The sequence below is a fragment of the Mytilus californianus genome, unplaced genomic scaffold, assembly GCF_021869535.1.
Source record: "Mytilus californianus isolate M0D057914Y unplaced genomic scaffold, xbMytCali1.0.p SCAF_5, whole genome shotgun sequence".
NCBI lineage: Eukaryota > Metazoa > Mollusca > Bivalvia > Mytilida > Mytilidae > Mytilus > Mytilus californianus.
The window spans coordinates 51,470,823-51,488,448 of NW_026262701.1; the positions used below are offsets into that span (position 1 = coordinate 51,470,823).

At 33.3% G+C, this 17,626-nt stretch overlaps 1 protein-coding gene across 1 annotated transcript in view; it reads left to right on the forward strand.

The window, feature by feature from the left end:
• The window catches only part of LOC127702465 (rRNA 2'-O-methyltransferase fibrillarin-like), a 47,919-nt gene that overhangs the window by 16,060 nt on the left and 14,233 nt on the right, over positions 1 to 17,626 (forward strand). Inside the window, exons 2-6 of the mRNA XM_052206674.1 lie at positions 8,521 to 8,697; positions 8,998 to 9,015; positions 10,324 to 10,383; positions 10,850 to 10,944; positions 11,751 to 11,921. Of these exons, the coding sequence (XP_052062634.1) occupies positions 8,521 to 8,697; positions 8,998 to 9,015; positions 10,324 to 10,383; positions 10,850 to 10,944; positions 11,751 to 11,921 (521 nt within the window). The remainder of the gene's footprint in view (positions 1 to 8,520; positions 8,698 to 8,997; positions 9,016 to 10,323; positions 10,384 to 10,849; positions 10,945 to 11,750; positions 11,922 to 17,626) is intronic.

Sequence of the window (17,626 nt, forward strand, 5' to 3'; positions counted from 1 at the left end):
TTTGTTTACCTTTAGCCTTGACTATGAAGTCATTTTCTATTTTTATAGCCTTATGATGTAGTTGAATTATTTAATACTTTTATGATGTGTTTAAATGGGGTTTTATCATGTTTATGGTTGCAAATTTATTGTTTTAGTATAATAAACTCCATTTAAAATTTGCCAATAAAAAACAATTTTGTTTATTTTTAGCTATGATTATGATGTCATTTTTATACGACCGCAAAAATTGAAAATTTTTTGGTCGTATATTGGTATGACGTTGGCGTCGTCGTCGTCGTCGTCGTCTGGCGTCGTCCGGCGTCGTCCGAAGACACATTGGTTTTCGCACTCTAACTTTAGTTTAAGTGAATGGATCTCCATGAAATTTTACCATAAGGTTCAATACCACGAAAGGAAGGTGGGGATTGATTTTGGGGGTTATGGTACCAACAGTTAAGGAATTAGGGGCCAAAAAGGGGCCAAAAATAAGCATTTTTGTAACTTCCAGACAATAACTTGTGTGTTAGTGTATGGATCTCTCTGACATTGTACCACAAGGTTCCATATCACAAAGGGAAGGCTGTAATTGATTTTGGGGGTAATTGCCTCAAAATTTTAGGAATTAGGGGCCAAAAAAGGGGCAAAAAACAAGCATTTTTCTAGTTTCATGACAATAACTTGTGTGTAAGTGTTTGGATATTTCTGAAATTGTACTACAAGGTTCCATATCACAAAGGGAAAGCTGGAATTGAGTTTGGGGGTAATTGCCCGAAACGTTTAGGAATTAGGGGCCAAAAAGGGGCCAAAAATAAGCATTTTTCTAGTTTCCAGACAATAACTTGTGTTCAAGTGTATGGATCTCTCTGAAATTGTACTGCAAGGTACCATACCACAAAGGGAAGGCTGGGATTGAGTTTGGGGGTGATGAATCATAAGGGGGTTCAAAAAATTGGGGGGGGGGATTTTTTTTTTTTCTTTTTTTTTCTTTTTTTCCTTTTTTTTTCTTTTTTTCCTTTTTTTTTTCTTTTTAAATTTTCCATTTTAAGTTGGTTATTTCTGATTAATATTTAAAAGCAAATAATAATGATATGGTAGGAGATACACACCAAACAGGATGTGTAAATTATTATATAATAAGTATTGTGCAATAGCAAGAAATTTTCAATTGCACAGTATTGCACAATTGCAAGAAATCTTCAATTGCACAGTATTGCGCAATAGCAAGAAATCTTCAATTGCACAGTATTGCGCAATATCAAGAAATATCCAATAGCACAATATTGCACAATAGCAAGAAATTGTCAATTGTACAGTATTGCACAATAGCAAGAAATATTCAATTGCACAGTATTGTGCAAAAGAAGATACTTCGTATAAATTGCTTATTTCTTGATCAATTTCAATGGGGTTTTATTCTTGAATTCTTGGGGTTCTTTAATATGCTGAATCTAACCGTGTAATAAGTTTTTGGATTTTGGGCCCCGTTTTTAAATTGGTCCACATTGAGGTCCAAAGGGTCCAAAATTTAACTTTGTTTGATTTCATCAAAAATTGAATTATTGGGGTTCTTTGATATGCCGAATCTAACCGTGTATTTAGATTCTTAATTTTTGGTTCCGTTTTCAAATTGGTCTACATTAAGGTCAAAAGGGTCCAAAATTAAACTTAGTTTGATTTTAACAAAAATTGAATTTTTAGGGTACTTTGATATGCTGAATCTAAACATGTATTTAGATTTTTGATTATGGGCCCAGTTTTCAAGTTGGTCCAAATCGGGGTCCAAAATTAAACTTTGTTTGATTTCAACAAAAATTTCATATATGGGGTTCTTTGATATGCTGAATCTAACCATGTATTTAGATTTTTGATTTTTGGGCCCCGTTATCAACTTTGTCCACATTGAGGTCAAAAGGGTCCAAAATTAAACTTTGTTTGATTTCATCAAAAATTGAATTCTTGGGGTTCTTTGATATGCTGAATCTAACCATGTATTTAGATTTTTTATTTGTGGACCCGCTATCAAATTAGTTCATATTGAGGTCAAAAGGGTCCAAAATTAAACTTTGTTTGATTTCATCAAAAATTGAATTATTGGGGTTCTTTGATATGCCAAATCCAACCGTGTATTTAGATTTTTAATTTTGGGTCCCGTTTTTAAATTGGTCTACATTAAGGTCCAAAGGGTCCAAAATTAAACTTAGTTTGATTTTAACAAAAATTGAATTCTTGGGGTTCTTTGATATGCTGAATCTAAACATGTGTTTAGATTTTTGATTATGGGCCCAGTTTTCAAGTTGGTCCAAGTTGGGGTCCATAATTAAACTTTGTTTGATTTCAACAAAAATTGAATATATGGGGTTCTTTGATATGCTGAATCTAAACATGTATTTAGATTTTAGATTATGGGCCCAGTTTTCAAGTTGGTCCAAATTGGGGTCCAAAATTAAACTTTGTTTGATTTCAACAAAAATTGAATATATGGGGTTCTTTGATATGCTGAATCTTACCATGTATTTAGATTTTTTATTTGTGGGCCCGCTATCAAATTGGTTCATATTGAGGTCAAAAGGGTCCAAAATTAAACTTTGTTTGATTTCATCAAAAATTTAATTATTGGGGTTCTTTGATATGCCAAAATCTAACCGTGTATTTAGATTTTTAATTTTGGGTTCCGTTTTTTAAATTGGTCTACATTAAGGTCTAAAGGGTCCAAAATTAAACTTAGTTTGATTTTAACAAAAATTGAATTTTTGGGGTTCTTTGATATGCTGAATCTAAACATGTGTTTAGATTTTTTATTATGGGACCAGTTTTCAAGTTGGTCCAAGTTGGGGTCCAAAATTAAACTTTGTTTGATTTCAACAAAAATTGAATATATGGGGTTCTTTGATATGCTGAATCTAAACATGTATTTAGATTTTAGATTTTTTGGCCCAGTTTTCAAGTTGGTCCAAATTGGGGTCCAAAATTAAACTTTGTTTGATTTCAACAAAAATTGAATATATGGGGTTCTTTGATATGCTGAATCTTACCATGTATTTAGATTTTTTATTTTGTGGGCCCGCTATCAAATTGGTTCATATTGAGGTCAAAAGGGTCCAAAATTAAACTTTGTTTGATTTCATCAAAAATTGAATTATTGGGGTTCTTTGATATGCCAAATCTAACCGTGTTTTTAGATTTTTAATTTTGGGTCCCGTTTTTTAAATTGGTCTACATTAAGGTCCAAAGGGTCCAAAATTAAACTTAGTTTGATTTTAACAAAAATTGAATTCTTGGGGTACTTTGATATGCTGAATCTAAACATGTGTTTAGATTTTTGATTATGGGACCAGTTTTCAAGTTTGTTCAAGTTGGGGTCCAAAATTAAACTTTGTTTGATTTCAACAAAAATTGAATATATGGGGTTCTTTGATATGCTGAATCTAACCATGTATTTTGATTTTGGACATTGGACCATAATAGGTAAATTAAAAAAATTGAAGTTCTTAGACCACATTCTTTCTGTGTCAGAACCTATGCTGTGTCAAATATTTAATCACAATCCAAATTCAGAGCTGTATCAAGCTTGAATGTTGTGTCCATACTTGCCCCAACTGTTCAGGGTTCGACCTCTGCGGTCGTATCAAGCTGCGCCCAGCGAAGCATTTTATCTATTTTACTTTTATGGTTGCAAAGAAATTTTTATTTTTAGATATTACTGTTAAATGATGCTGATTAAGGTTTTTGCTATGTTTAGCCATGACTATGATGTCATTTTCTATTTTAATATCTGTTATGATGTATTTAAATGGGCTTTTATGGTTACAAAGGAATTTTATTTTTAGATATTACTATAAAATGTTGCTGATGCTGATTAAGGATTTTGTTTATTTTTAGCCATGACTATGATGTCATTTTCTATTTTAATACCTTTATGATGTAATTTCCATTTTTAGATATTACTGTTAAATGATGCTGATTAAGGGTTTTTTGCTATGTTTAGCCATGACTATGATGTCATTTTCTATTTTAATATCTTTATGATGTATTTAAATGGGCTTTTATGGTTACAAAGGAATTTTATTTTTAGATATTACTTTAAATGTTGCTGATTAAGGATTTTTGTTTATTTTTAGCCATGACTATGATGTCACTTTCTATTTTAATACCTTTATGATGTATTTAAATGGGCTCCCATGTATTTAGATTTTTGATTATTTATACATGTTACCAAATTGGTCCACATTGAACAAAAACGGTCCAAATTTCAACTTTATTACATTACATCAAACATTGAATTCTACATATTCTTTGATATATTGAAATTAACAAACAATTTAGTTTATGGAGATTCCACCATAATAGGTAAATTAAATTTTTTCCAGTTCTTACACCACATTCATCCTGTGTCAGAAACCTATGCTGTGTCAAATATTTAATGACAATCCAAAGTCATAGCTGTATCAAGCTTGAATTTTGTGTCCATACTTGCCCCAACTGTTCAGGGTTCGACCTCTGCGGTCGTATCAAGCTGCGCCCCAGCGAAGCATTTTATTTTTATTGTCCTGTGCAAGAATGTATATGGTTTAGGGGTGGGGATCTCGACCGTTTACAAGTTTTCAAACATGAGGGGGTTGGGTGACCCTCAGGGACTTCACCTATATTTCATTAGATTTGTCTTATTGACCCTTACAAGAATATATATGGTTAAGGGGTGGGGATCTCGACCGTTAAAACGTTTTAACACAGGAGGGGGTGGGGGTGACCCCAAGGGACTTCCCCTATATTTCATTTGATTTGTTTTATTGTCCTATTCAAGAAAATATATGGTTTAGGGGTGGGGATCTCGACCGTTTACAAGTTTTCAAACAGGAGGGGTAGGGGTGACCCCCAGGGACCTCCCCAACATATCATTTGATTTGTTAAATTGTCCCATACAAGAATATATATGGTTTAGGGGTGGGGATCTCTACCGTTTACAAATGGCAGGGGGTGGGGGTAAACCTGGAGACTAGCCCGGTATATTTCATTCAAATCAATTTGACATTATAAAGAGGAATAGAGAAATGACAGGGATAGGGGTGATCCCTGGAGACTTGCCCTACATTTCATTTGATTTGTTTTATCATGTCCCATGATCATAAATGAAGACCAGGTGTGTGCATCACTTATTGTTCTTAAGTTATAACTTTAAAAATAAAAAAAAAATTCTTTAGTAAAACCCCCTCCCTTTCTTTTTCTTTTATTAAAATTTTTTCCATTTTCGTTTCATTATCATCATATCAATATTCACAATGATCGTTTTTCTCATAGGGAGAAACGAATCAGAAAGGTTAAAATCAATTCGTGATTGAGTTTAAAAATAGAAAAATCAAGTGACGATGTTCAGCTCGAAGCAATAATTTTACTTTTTAAATTGCACTGACTGGTTAATAATGTTAATATTGTTTAAGACAACACGAGTTATCTCCCGAAAATAACAATTCATTATCATAACAACATTTTCTGACCTGAACAAGTCAGAATTGTCAAACACCAGGTCATCTCAAAGACCACGCGTCCGTATTTACAGGTCGCGCGCCTTCATGAAACAGCAAAAAAATCACTTGCAAGGAACTTCTTTATAGGCAAAAAATATAAAAATGCCCATGAAAATACGGAGGTAATATGAATTACCTTTCTAAAAATGCCCACAATGACCTAGATTTTCACTAAAAATCGTAAATAATCAATATAATATTCAATGACTTCTCATTCGAGACACTTCCAAAACAACGACTCTCAAACACGTGATCTCTTGCAAAAAACCACGTGATCGTATGTGTCGTAGATCGGCGGCAAATTCAAAATAACTTCTGGTTTGACGGACTCGAGTGAAAACTACGCAAAACAAAAATTGACGCGTACAGGTCAGAATTTCAAAACACTTTCTGACTTTAAGAAGTCATTTTATTCTGACTTGTTTATGTCAGAGCTCTGACTGGTCTTTCTCCAATAATGAATTTTAATCGCCACAATTTTTATTTTTTCGCAAATTGTGGAACAGTGGAAACCCTGTGTTCCATACATGTAGACTGAAAACAAAGCTTTTAACTGATCAACCCAACAAGTTTAAAAGGTTCCAACAGAGTTCGCAAAAATGGTCAGTCCTGTCGGTCAAAATGAGGCTCGGACCAGTATTTTGGAGGCTAGTGCTGGTCCCTATGACTGATGTAAAAACGGCCGTTGTAGTGCATATTTCAGCACTTTTTTACATCGGTTATTAGATGTAACACAACTGTTTCCAATAAGTGTTTACATCGGTTATCAGATGTACCCGCTGCCAAATTCCGGTACTGGTTTACAGATTTATTATAAACAAACCAAAGCGGCGATCTACACGTGGCCTACTAAATTTGTTCATAGAGCCATTCCTGGCAAACAAACGGCGATTGAACCCTACAATGGAGCAAACAAATACTGTAACAGCCGAGAAAGTGATTCAGATGATGAAATGGATAGTGAAGATGACTTTAAATAAGAACAATCAGAAGACCTTCTTCTTCTTCAGTTATACAACAAAACTTCAGGATACTGGTTTACCTGAACTGGTCCTTCATTGTTGATTTGCCTGTGGGTGCGAAGAATAAAACTAATATTAATAAAGTTATTTTGCAATAAAATTTATTATTAATTTTATTTCAGGATAAAATTGACAGATTTTGTAGGACTGGCTAAAATTTTGTAGGACTGACAAATAATCATGCTTTGTCGGTCCCATGACCGACGGGTCAAAATAAGTTTTCGCGAACTCTGTTCCAATATATACTAAATTACAAAAGAAACTTGGCATCAGTATTTACTACATGTACATATATAGTTATTTGATTTTATAATATGCTTTGTATTCAGAGTCTACAGGAATCTGAGAAGTAAAATCAGAAAAAATTCATGCACGTTTTTCTTAGTTTAAGCACTTTAGGCCAGCTAAAATTAGTTTGTAGATTTTCATCCAGAATGTTGAGAAAAAAAATGGGGCGAGAAGGAGGATTCTATTTTTATGCCCCCGCCACGGAGGGGGCATTAAGTTTTACCCTTGTCCGTCTGGACGTATGTAAAATTGGTTTCCGTTCTCTAACTTGAGTTTGCCTCAACCAAATGTTATGAAACTTATTCACAATGCTTATTACTACAAAATACAGAACAAATTTGAATTTTGGTAGCGTCACTCTAACCATTCTAGAGTTGTGCCCCTTTATCAATGGAAAAATTGCAAAGTTTCCGTTCTGTAACTTAAGTTTGCCCCAACCAAACATTATGAAACCTTAACACAATACTTGTTACCACAAAACTCAGATCAAGTACAAATTTGGGTAGCGTCACTTTTATTGTCTTGAGTTATGTCCCTTTATAATGTTGTATGCAAGCAGGGTTACATATTATCTGTGTCCATGAGGACACATTCTCCATTTATTTAATTTTCATTTCCTCCGAAAACCCTTTTGTAATGTGTTCTTCGAATGCAGAGGTAATATTAAGCTTATATCATGTACATATATACATGTACATAAGGAATTCTACATCATTTTTCAAATTCTTAAATAAATATTTCTGTTTGGCCATCACTGCTCTACTTGGCGCTTTAGGAACCTATTTGCAGTAAATACCAAAAACATGGAAAAATGATCTCTTTTAGGCAACCTACATCAAATTTATTTTGCTTTCTAAGCTGTGGTTTGTAGTGCCCATTAAATGAAACATATGCATCATGTGCATTGGTAAGCAACACAAATATTATGAGTAGAGTGAAATGAAAACTCAAACTCTGTTGAAAATACTAGGGTTGATGCTTATAAGATTCTTATGTAATGTGCAAATATAATAACAACAGAAAGAACATGAACTTTACCAAAAAGAAGTTGTTAAATGAATCTATTGAGGGGCTGGGGACAGAGGATGTTTGCTGTTTGACAACAAAAAACAACACCCTCTGGGTAAATCTAAGGGCTTGCTAAAATACATTTTGTACATTGGCTGACTTTTTGTACTCAATATACGGTCATAAATCGCACAAGTTTGTGCTTGTGTCAATTTCTTTATTGCAGTCATGCTTTTGTATCAATTTCTTTCACGAATCTCATTGAATCAATATAAATAAACATGGTTTTCTAATCACTGAAATTTGTGACATACCACTGAAGATTTCTGTTCTTGGACACCCTGAATATTTCATGGTAATCAATTTCTATTCTTGGAAGATAATTTTGTCATCATAGAGCAGCAGAATATGTGGAATTTAATTATTTTGGTTAAATTTCTCAAAGAAATACGAAAACCGAAATTTGCAACAGGAAGTTTTGAATGAAATGAAAGTATTGTCGGTTATATTATCTTTAACAGAAATGAAAAAATAGAGAAATTATAGTTTTTTTAATTTAAAAAAAATGGGGGTGGGCGGGGATGAAAATCTATCAATTATTTTTAAATGGCCTTACTTTTTACATGTATTTAGAGATTGCACAGTCTATTATTATTTAGTCATTAACTGAAAATTAAACCATCTGATATCTTTTGTAGGATTTTCACCAAGAGGAGGGCGGGGTGGCAGAGGAGGTGGTGATAGAGGTGGGGGACGTGGTGGATTCAGGGGAGGCAGAGGTGGTGGTGACAGAGGAGGACGGGGTGGATTCAGAGGTGGAAGAGGTGGTGGTGACAGAGGAGGGCGTGGAGGTGGATTCAGAGGTGGCAGAGGAGGTAATACTTAAATATGCTATGGTTACTCTAATGTTTTGCCCAATAATGTCATAAACAAATTCTGCTGTTTAATTTGGGATTGTACACGTTTTCCTGTCATTAAATAAACTGTATGTTATTACTTACTTCCTTTGATAAATCTGGTTTCTAAAGCTATAATTTTTGTACAAATAAATTGAACATTTTCCTGCAATGTTGATATGTTTATTGCATATTTTAATTGGTTGATTAAAAATGTGAGTTAAATTGATTTCCTTAACATCATTGAATGGTATTGATAAATCTTTGTTTCTTTTGTAGGCAGAGGTGGGGGAAGAGGTAAATACGCTCAGAAGATGTTTCTTTACATTTGCAGCTCATAGTACTACATGTATATATATAGATATAAGAAGATGTGGTATGAGTGCCAATGAGACAACTCTCCATCCAAGTCAAAATTTATAAAAGTAAACCATTATAGGTCACAGTACTATCTCCAACACGGAGCCTTGGCTCACACCGAACAGTAAGCTATAAAGGGCCCCAAAAATTACTAGTGTAAAACCATTCAAAGGGGAAAACCAACGGTCTAATCTATATAAAAAACGAGAAACACTTGTGAACCACATCAACAAACGACAACTACTGAACATCAGATTCCTGACTGATGTATGATATCTATATTCAATTAGTCCATTTTTCTTGGTTTGTTGAAATATCTATGGTTAAGTGTTTAAAATCAAAGGTTTTGTACTAAGTATTGTACACAACAAAAAAAGGTATAAAAAACTTAATTGATACTCGACTTAAAAGAAAAAATAAGTTCCTAACGATTGTAATATTTATTTACAATTATACCTTACTAAGAATGTGAATTATAAAGTGTATCAGTCAAGAATAAGATTGTCTTCACATAATTTATTTGTTGAAATCGGCCGATACCGAGTTGTTAATATAGATAAGCAAGAAAAGGCACTGTACTGTGAAACAATAAAGGCTGAATTTCATTTAATTTTACAGTGTGATTGTTATAATGAAACAAGGAGACAGTACATTAAGCCATTTAATTATAGACGTCCATGGTCATTTAAGCTTTTACATGTTTACTGGTGTTGAGCTCAGAAAATGTAAAAGACATATACACCCTTTGTAAAGTTCTTTTCCATGCATTTAAAAACAGAACAGACTTGTTAGTATCCAATAATTAATATAGATCATTATTTTTCTCTGATGTATTCATTAATCAGTTATGTATTTATTTATCAGTGATTGTATTTGCATATATATTTATATGTCATTCTGTTGATGAGCATTATTTGCTTAAAGTATTAAAGACTTGAATTTTAAAGAACTTGAACTGCAGATTAAAACTATCTGACAATCTTGCATCATGCCATGACACCATTTCTGTATAGACAATTGAAAATAATTACTGTTAACTCACAGCAAGTGATATTTGTATATTCTGAATTATAAACCAATCATTTGTGTAATAAATTTACATTATGTTTATTAACTTTGAAATAAATAGGTTTTTCAGTTTCTTAAAATTAAAGGGTAACACTTTAGTTTACAATGTAAACAATAGTACTGACCGATTGAAAGATAAAAAGTTAGCCCTATGATAATTTTGATGAACCATTGTAGGAGGCAGAGGAGGGTTTGCAGGTGGAAAGAAAGTTGTTGTAGAGCCTCACAGACATGAAGGTAAGATTATTTAGAGATGATGAACAGTCTAAAAGGTTGACAGTGTCCATTGATGAAGATGTTATAAGTCAGAATGATAAAAAATTATAACTTTCAAGAGTCTCTATTTGTAACCTTTTTGAAAATAGAAAATGGATCAGTCAGAAGATATGGAAAGGGGGATGGGGGATAAACAATGCACTGCTCTATTCTTATAACTAACCCAGAGGTCTGAGAAATTTTTTATTTTACGTTACTTCAAATCTGTGGATGTGCCTTGTAATTACAACTCTAACTAAAGAGCTAGGAGAAATTGATGAAACTTTACAAAGTTGTAGAAAACTACCTGAGGAAGTGCATAAATGAATGATCCTACATGTTAAAGGGGGAGATAATCTTATTTACCTACTTTAATACTGTGATAAGTCTATTCATTGTAAAAGTTTGTCTTATAAATGATATTTGATAAACATACCTTCATTTGCAGGTGTATTTATAGCTAGAGGTAAAGAAGATTCGTTAGTAACATTAAATTTGGTCCCAGGTGAAACTGTGTATGGAGAAAAGAAAATATCTGTAGAGGTATAATAAAAAAAATTACTGTCAGATAAAAATATGGTCATTTTTTTGCATTGTGTATTAAAAGTCTCGTCATGAATGTGCATGAAATTTTTGCCATCAAGCATTCAGCAAACAACCAATACATCAAACTTGTGTGTCTTCTTCTGGTTGAGATTGGATTTAAAGTATTTTGGAGTAAAGGAGATGTGATACTTGTATCTGAAAAAAAATCATATAAAGGGAATATATCTAAATTTAATCTTTAGAAGTGATGTCAAAAAGATGGTGTTTACAGCTAAAATGGTGTAAATAAAGTGTTTTCAAAAACTTTGAACATTAAGGTAATAGTCAGTACATCATGAATCCCAAATGGTTTTATCAAGATGCGAAATTTTTAAAGTTGTGTCAAATGATGTCATTCATAACTGGGTATATGAAGAAAAGTTGGCCTTGAACATGCTCGATATATGTTAATGAGACCGCAACCAAAGAACACAGAGAGTTTTGACAGACATGAATAAAAAGAGATGTTGGGTATATACCAACGAGACAGTTACACTATGTCACAGAAAAAAACGAATTCAACAAAGGTCATCTAGTCTTAAGACATTTGTCAGGACAATTTATGAAAGCTTTAATATAGCAACACTTATTATGTCACTGATTTTCAGATTTTTTCGGCGAATGATCCAGAGGTAATTCAATGAAAGCTTTTGCATAGCAATAATATAGGTCACTGTCACTAATTCTCAGTTTAATATACAGTATCAATAAAAACTAAAATTAAAAGCTGTCTAATGCAAATCTAATTATAATGTGTCTTTTAGGAAGGAGAGAAGAAGATAGAGTATAGAGCATGGAATCCTTTTAGATCTAAACTGGCAGCAGCCATATTGGGTGGAGTAGATAACATACACATGAAACCAGGGTCAAAAGTGTTATACCTTGGTGCAGCCTCTGGAACCACTGTCAGTCATGTCTCAGATATTGTAGGCCCAGTAAGTATTCTAATCCAAGACAATTCAGTATGGACTGGCAATGTACACTGCAGCTTTGGGGATTTCTTTGTTTTAACCGGTCAAAAGTAGGAGTGAACACAGCGTGCAGGAAATAGTTATATGGTCCTTTGTTACAACCTTTTGGGAGTACACAAACATTTCTTTTCTTTTAACATGCTAATTGAACATACAAAACCATGATTTTGATTTAGCAGACATTGTGTAGGCTGCATCTTTGTTGATAATCGATGGAAATTCTTTTTCTTGACTTTTGTTTAAGAATGTATATGATTCTACTGTTGAAAAATGGTGTAAAGAAATTTCCAATGATGAAATTATACATTGCCTGAAAAACATGAGGGCAAATTACTGATTTAACTCATTGGCCCCTGTAGACACGGATATGCGTCATTTTTACTTTCGTTTTGCTCCCTGGTGACGCATATGTGCGTCTGAATCCGCTATTTTGTATTTCCCGAAAGACGCATATAAGCGTCATTTTGGTTGGGTCCCGTTTTTGTTAAACCTCTTCTGATTGGTTCCTAGTAGAAGGATGGCTTTAGAGTCACATGATTCTCTAATGAATATTTATGAGATTTAACACGTGGCACAGTTTTCATTCATAAAATACTCATCGGAATTTTACTACAAAGTCATTGATCTGTGAAACGTAAACAATGGCCGGCGAAATCGACTTTCACTTTGATACTAGCTCAGATGAGGGTGAATTTGAAGGATTTACGCCAGAAGATGTAATTCAATCAATAGAGAAGGGTGCACAGTTGCACCAGATCAATGAGGATGAACTGTCTGACATTAGTTTTGACGAAGATGACGAAGACGAAAGTCAAAGTGAAAGTGGAAGTGACGACAGCGAAGATGAATGGACTGATGCCTTGTCACAAATTGATTTGCCTGTATTTACTGAATCTGTGGGACCAACAACTGCAATGACAGCTGACAGAAATGAACTAGATTTCCTGAATTTAATGTTTCCAACAGTGATCTTTGAAATTCTAGTCGCACAAACTAACTTATATGCCAAGCAGCTACAAGAAAAAGCAGGCAAACCTGACACTCAGTGGTCGGATACCACAGTGGTAGAAATGAAGGCATATATAGGAATAAGACTCTACATGAGCATCCTTCAACTTCCAACAATGGAAATGTACTGGTCTAAAGATTTTATGTTTGGAAATTTGTTTGTTCCTAATATTATGCCCAGAGACCGGTTTGATAAACTATGTCAGTACTTTCATGCGAATGATAAAACTACCAATCCTCCCAGAGGAATCCCAGGACATGACCGTTTGCATCATGTCAGAACAATATTAGAAATTGTCAATAAGAACTGTATTGATAACTACAAGCCTCATCAGAATACTAGTGTTGATGAGGCAATGATTGCATTCCGTGGCAGACTTGGTTTTAGACAATATTTACCAGCTAAACCAACTAAATACGGCATCAAAGTTTGGATGCGTGCTGACTCAGAGAATGGATATTGCAATGAATTTGAAATTTATACAGGGAAAACTGGAGATACCCAAAACCATGAGCTTGGTCTTACCTCTTGGGTGGTAGTTAACTTGACTCGTAGACTAGAGAACAAGAATCACATCGTAAATATTGATAATTATTTCACAAGTTTTGACCTGTTCAAAATTTTAAAGGGAAAGAAGATTTATGCTAGAGGGACTGCAAGATCCAATAGGAAAAATTTTCCTAAAGCTCTACATGCTAAATGTGTGAAGAATCCAGGGGAGAAAAAGGTGGTTCAAAGAGGGAGGATTACAGCTTATGCTTGGAAAGACAAGAAAGTGATTTTTTTCTTGTCCTCAGCTGATGATCCAACTTTAGACAACCTTCAAGTTCAGCGTAGACAGAAAGATGGTACTCAAAAAATGGTTGCCAGTCCATCTGTCGTACAAAACTACAATGTCAAAATGAATGGTGTGGATAAAGCAGACCAAACTAGAACAGAATATCCAACTTATCGAATGTGCAAAAGGTGGTGGACATACATTTTTTATTTTCTTCTAGACCTCTCAATTGCAAACTCTTTCATTTTAATGAAAGAGTCTCCAAACCATAACTTAATGACAAATACTGGAAAGAACAAAGTAAGATCATTGCTTAGCTTCAGAATGAAGTTAGCAAAGCAACTCACAGGAAATTTCAGGGGTAACAGAAAAAGAAAACGTTTATCAAATATTGATCCTCAGGAAGTTGAACATTGGCCTTGTGAAAATGACAAAAGGGGACGTTGCAAACAATGTTTTTCTAACAAAGTGAGAAAAGGTGTAAAAATCAAATGTAGTGGATGTGATGTCTTTCTTTGTCTCAGCTGTTTCAGAGAATTTCACAAGAAATAATGGATAAATATATGGAAAATTATTACAAAACTACAATATAGTGCAATAAACAAGGAAATAAAAATAAAAGTCAGAATGTATTAATTTTTATTTTACTTTATTTATAAAATATAACATATTATTGAAACAAAAAACAAAACACAACAATTATATCTGTTTGATAAATATTTTTAATTATTTTTTTAAAATACACCTATGTTTACAATCTATGGCAGCCATTTTCCTTCAGGGAGAGAGATGCTGCTGTTGAAAATCTAATCAGGAATATAGTGCAGTTATCTAAAAATAGATTCAGGAGGCAATGAGTTAATGAGTCTGAGGAAATCTTATACCATTAATATTAATGTGAGATTTTATTGACATTGGTCATTTGTAATTTATGGATTAATGACTATATGAAGTACTTTAGATGCATTATATAATTCATAGGATACCGATTTTTGCAGATTTCGTGGTTATAGGTTTAAATGTTCCAAGATGTACAAATTTTCTATGGGCTTGTGTATACTGGCTTTGACAAAACCACAAAATCAAATATCCACAAAAAATACAATCTTTCTTCAATCCACGATTATTGGTATCCAAGAAAATAAAAAATCCACAGTATGCAAAATTTCTCGCATATGTTGGCTGTGTAGTCATTTTAATTTAAGCTTCCTACCATGCCTACCCAAATTTGGTTTCCGTTCTCTAACTTTAGTTTGCCTCAACAAATTGTAATGAATCTTATACACAATGCTTATTACCACAAAATACAGATCAAGTTAGAATTTTGGTGGTGTCACTTTAATCGTTCTAGAGCTATGCCCCTTTAAGCTATTCCTGCTGCACTAGGTGCACTCGTCTTGTTACTCATTAAAATATACACTAAAATCTGATGTAAAGGTCACCTCTTTTACAGGAAAACCTGTCTTGTAAGGTCACCTCTTCTTGGCTTGCTGCATTTTGAACCTCAATTTAAAAGTCACTTCTCTTATAAGGTTAGATTTCTTTGGTCTCAAAAACTATATTTTTATGCCGTTCTCTAACTAAATGTTATGAAACTTATACACTATGCTTATTACCACAAAATACTGATCAAATTTGATTTTTGGTGGTGTCACTTTTACTGTTCTAGAGTTATTCCCCTTTCCAAAGGGAAAATTGCTGAATTTTTTGTTTCCATTCTCAAACTTAAGTTTGCCTCAAACCAAATGTTATGAAACTTATACACAATACTTATTACTACAAAACTCAGATCAATAACAAATTTGGGTAGCATCACTTTTACCGTTCAGTTTTGTCCCTTTATAACTTTATATGATATGCAAGCGGGGGCATGGACACATTCCCCATTTATTTTTAAAAAGTAACTAGAATTGCATTTCTACAATGAGATATCAGATTCCCAAAACTAGATGTTCCAACTACGAAACAAATGGCTACTAAATTAGTTTCCAATGATGATATCATACTTTGCCTGATATATATGAGGGCAAAATACTGATTTAATGAGACTGAGGAAACTTGGTTCTTTTCAAGAAATAATTATTGTTTAAGGGATCTGAAGCCATGAATAAAATTTGAATTAAATGGGTTGTGGTTGTTTCTGGAGATTGACTGAAATAAAAGAAAAAAATCAATGACAGTTTATGCTTCATATTTGATTTTTCAACATCACTGACAAAATTATTTTCCTAATGACTGATTCCAATTTCTGTAGGAATGAGCTTTTCGTTTATTGACACACAACTAATATTTGCTATACAACATGGTGTTACATGTAGATGATACATGGATCGACAGATTTTTGTCTCAGATCAATTTGCTTAGTTTACATGTATAAGTTTGTGATTATGTCAGTTAAAGGGGAACCATTAGTGGTAGGTCAATGATATTTGGTATGCAGTTGTATAAGCATTGGCACTTCTCATTTCCCGCCCCCTCAGTCATGGTCTATTGACATGGAGCTTTTTTTATGCCCCCACCGAAGCGGAGGGGCCATAAAGTTTTACCCTTGTCCGTCCGTACGTCCCAAAATTGGTTTCCATTCTCTAACTTAAGTTTTCCTCAACCAAATGTTTTCAATCTTATACACAATGTTTATTACCACAAAACACGGATCAAGTTTGAATTTTGGTGGTGTCACTTTAACCGTTCTAGAGTTATTCCCCTTTATAAATTGAAAAATTGCAAAATTTTTCATTTCCGTTCTGTAACTTAAGTTTGCCTCATCCAAATGTTATGAAACTTATACACAATGCTTATTACCACAATACACAGATCAAGTTTGAATTTTGGGGGCGTCACTTTTACTGTTCTAGAGTTATGCCCCTTTACAAATGGAAAAATTGTTAAATCAACTACAATCAATGCTTTAAACAATGCAATGTTTAATTTTGCCTTCCACTGATAAAACACAGATCAAGTTGAATTTGGGTAGTGTCAGTTTAACCATTATTGAGTTATGCCCCTTTATAAATCGAAAAATTGCAAAATTTTGTTTCCATTCTGTAACTTAAGTTTGCCCTTACCAAACATTATGAAACCTACCGTTCCTACTCGCTTATTAGTCGGAAAATTGGGAGTAAAATTCATAATCCAGAGAGGGGGACCGACTAATAGACGAGATCTAGCGACCAGAGGAAAAATCCAAGCTTGAGAAAAGTGGTCAGGAGTGAATTTCCTGTTCAAAACTACGTTTTTGATTGCCAAACTTACATAAATCAATAAATAAAAAGTTTTTGTTGAAAATAAATGACTACAATACTGTCTTTGTGTTTTATTTGTTCTTTGGTAAACATTTTCTGCAAATTCGTGTTGAAATTCTACTGTTTCCGGTTTGTGTATTGATTTTCATGGTCACATGGTTTTCCTATAAACCCAAAAGAAGAGCCAAGAACCAAAATTGAAAAGGAGATAACAATGTACCAAATATGTGAAAGGATGTTTTCAGCGGAGTTATTGTGTCATTATTGTGATATCATGATATCAATTCAATGCTTATAAATCATATAATAATCAAAAAATAATTTTAAGATTCATTCCCAAAATCAAAACATTATTCATTAAAGTGTCTCAGGCAAACAAAAATTACAAAATTGATTGACAAGCCAATATAATCCATTGATAACCCCAATTAAGAGACAAAGAGTTGTATTTACTAAAGGTGTGAAAACTATCAGTGATAGGTAAACAGATGACACTAATGAGTTGGAGTTAGTTATTTTAATATATTGATTAGCTTCACTTAATTTTTTTAATCCTTTAATCATCACAATATAATAAGAATTATGAAGTGTACATGCTCATTTAACACCGAGTTATGTATGCTGTGAAAAATATTTTCAT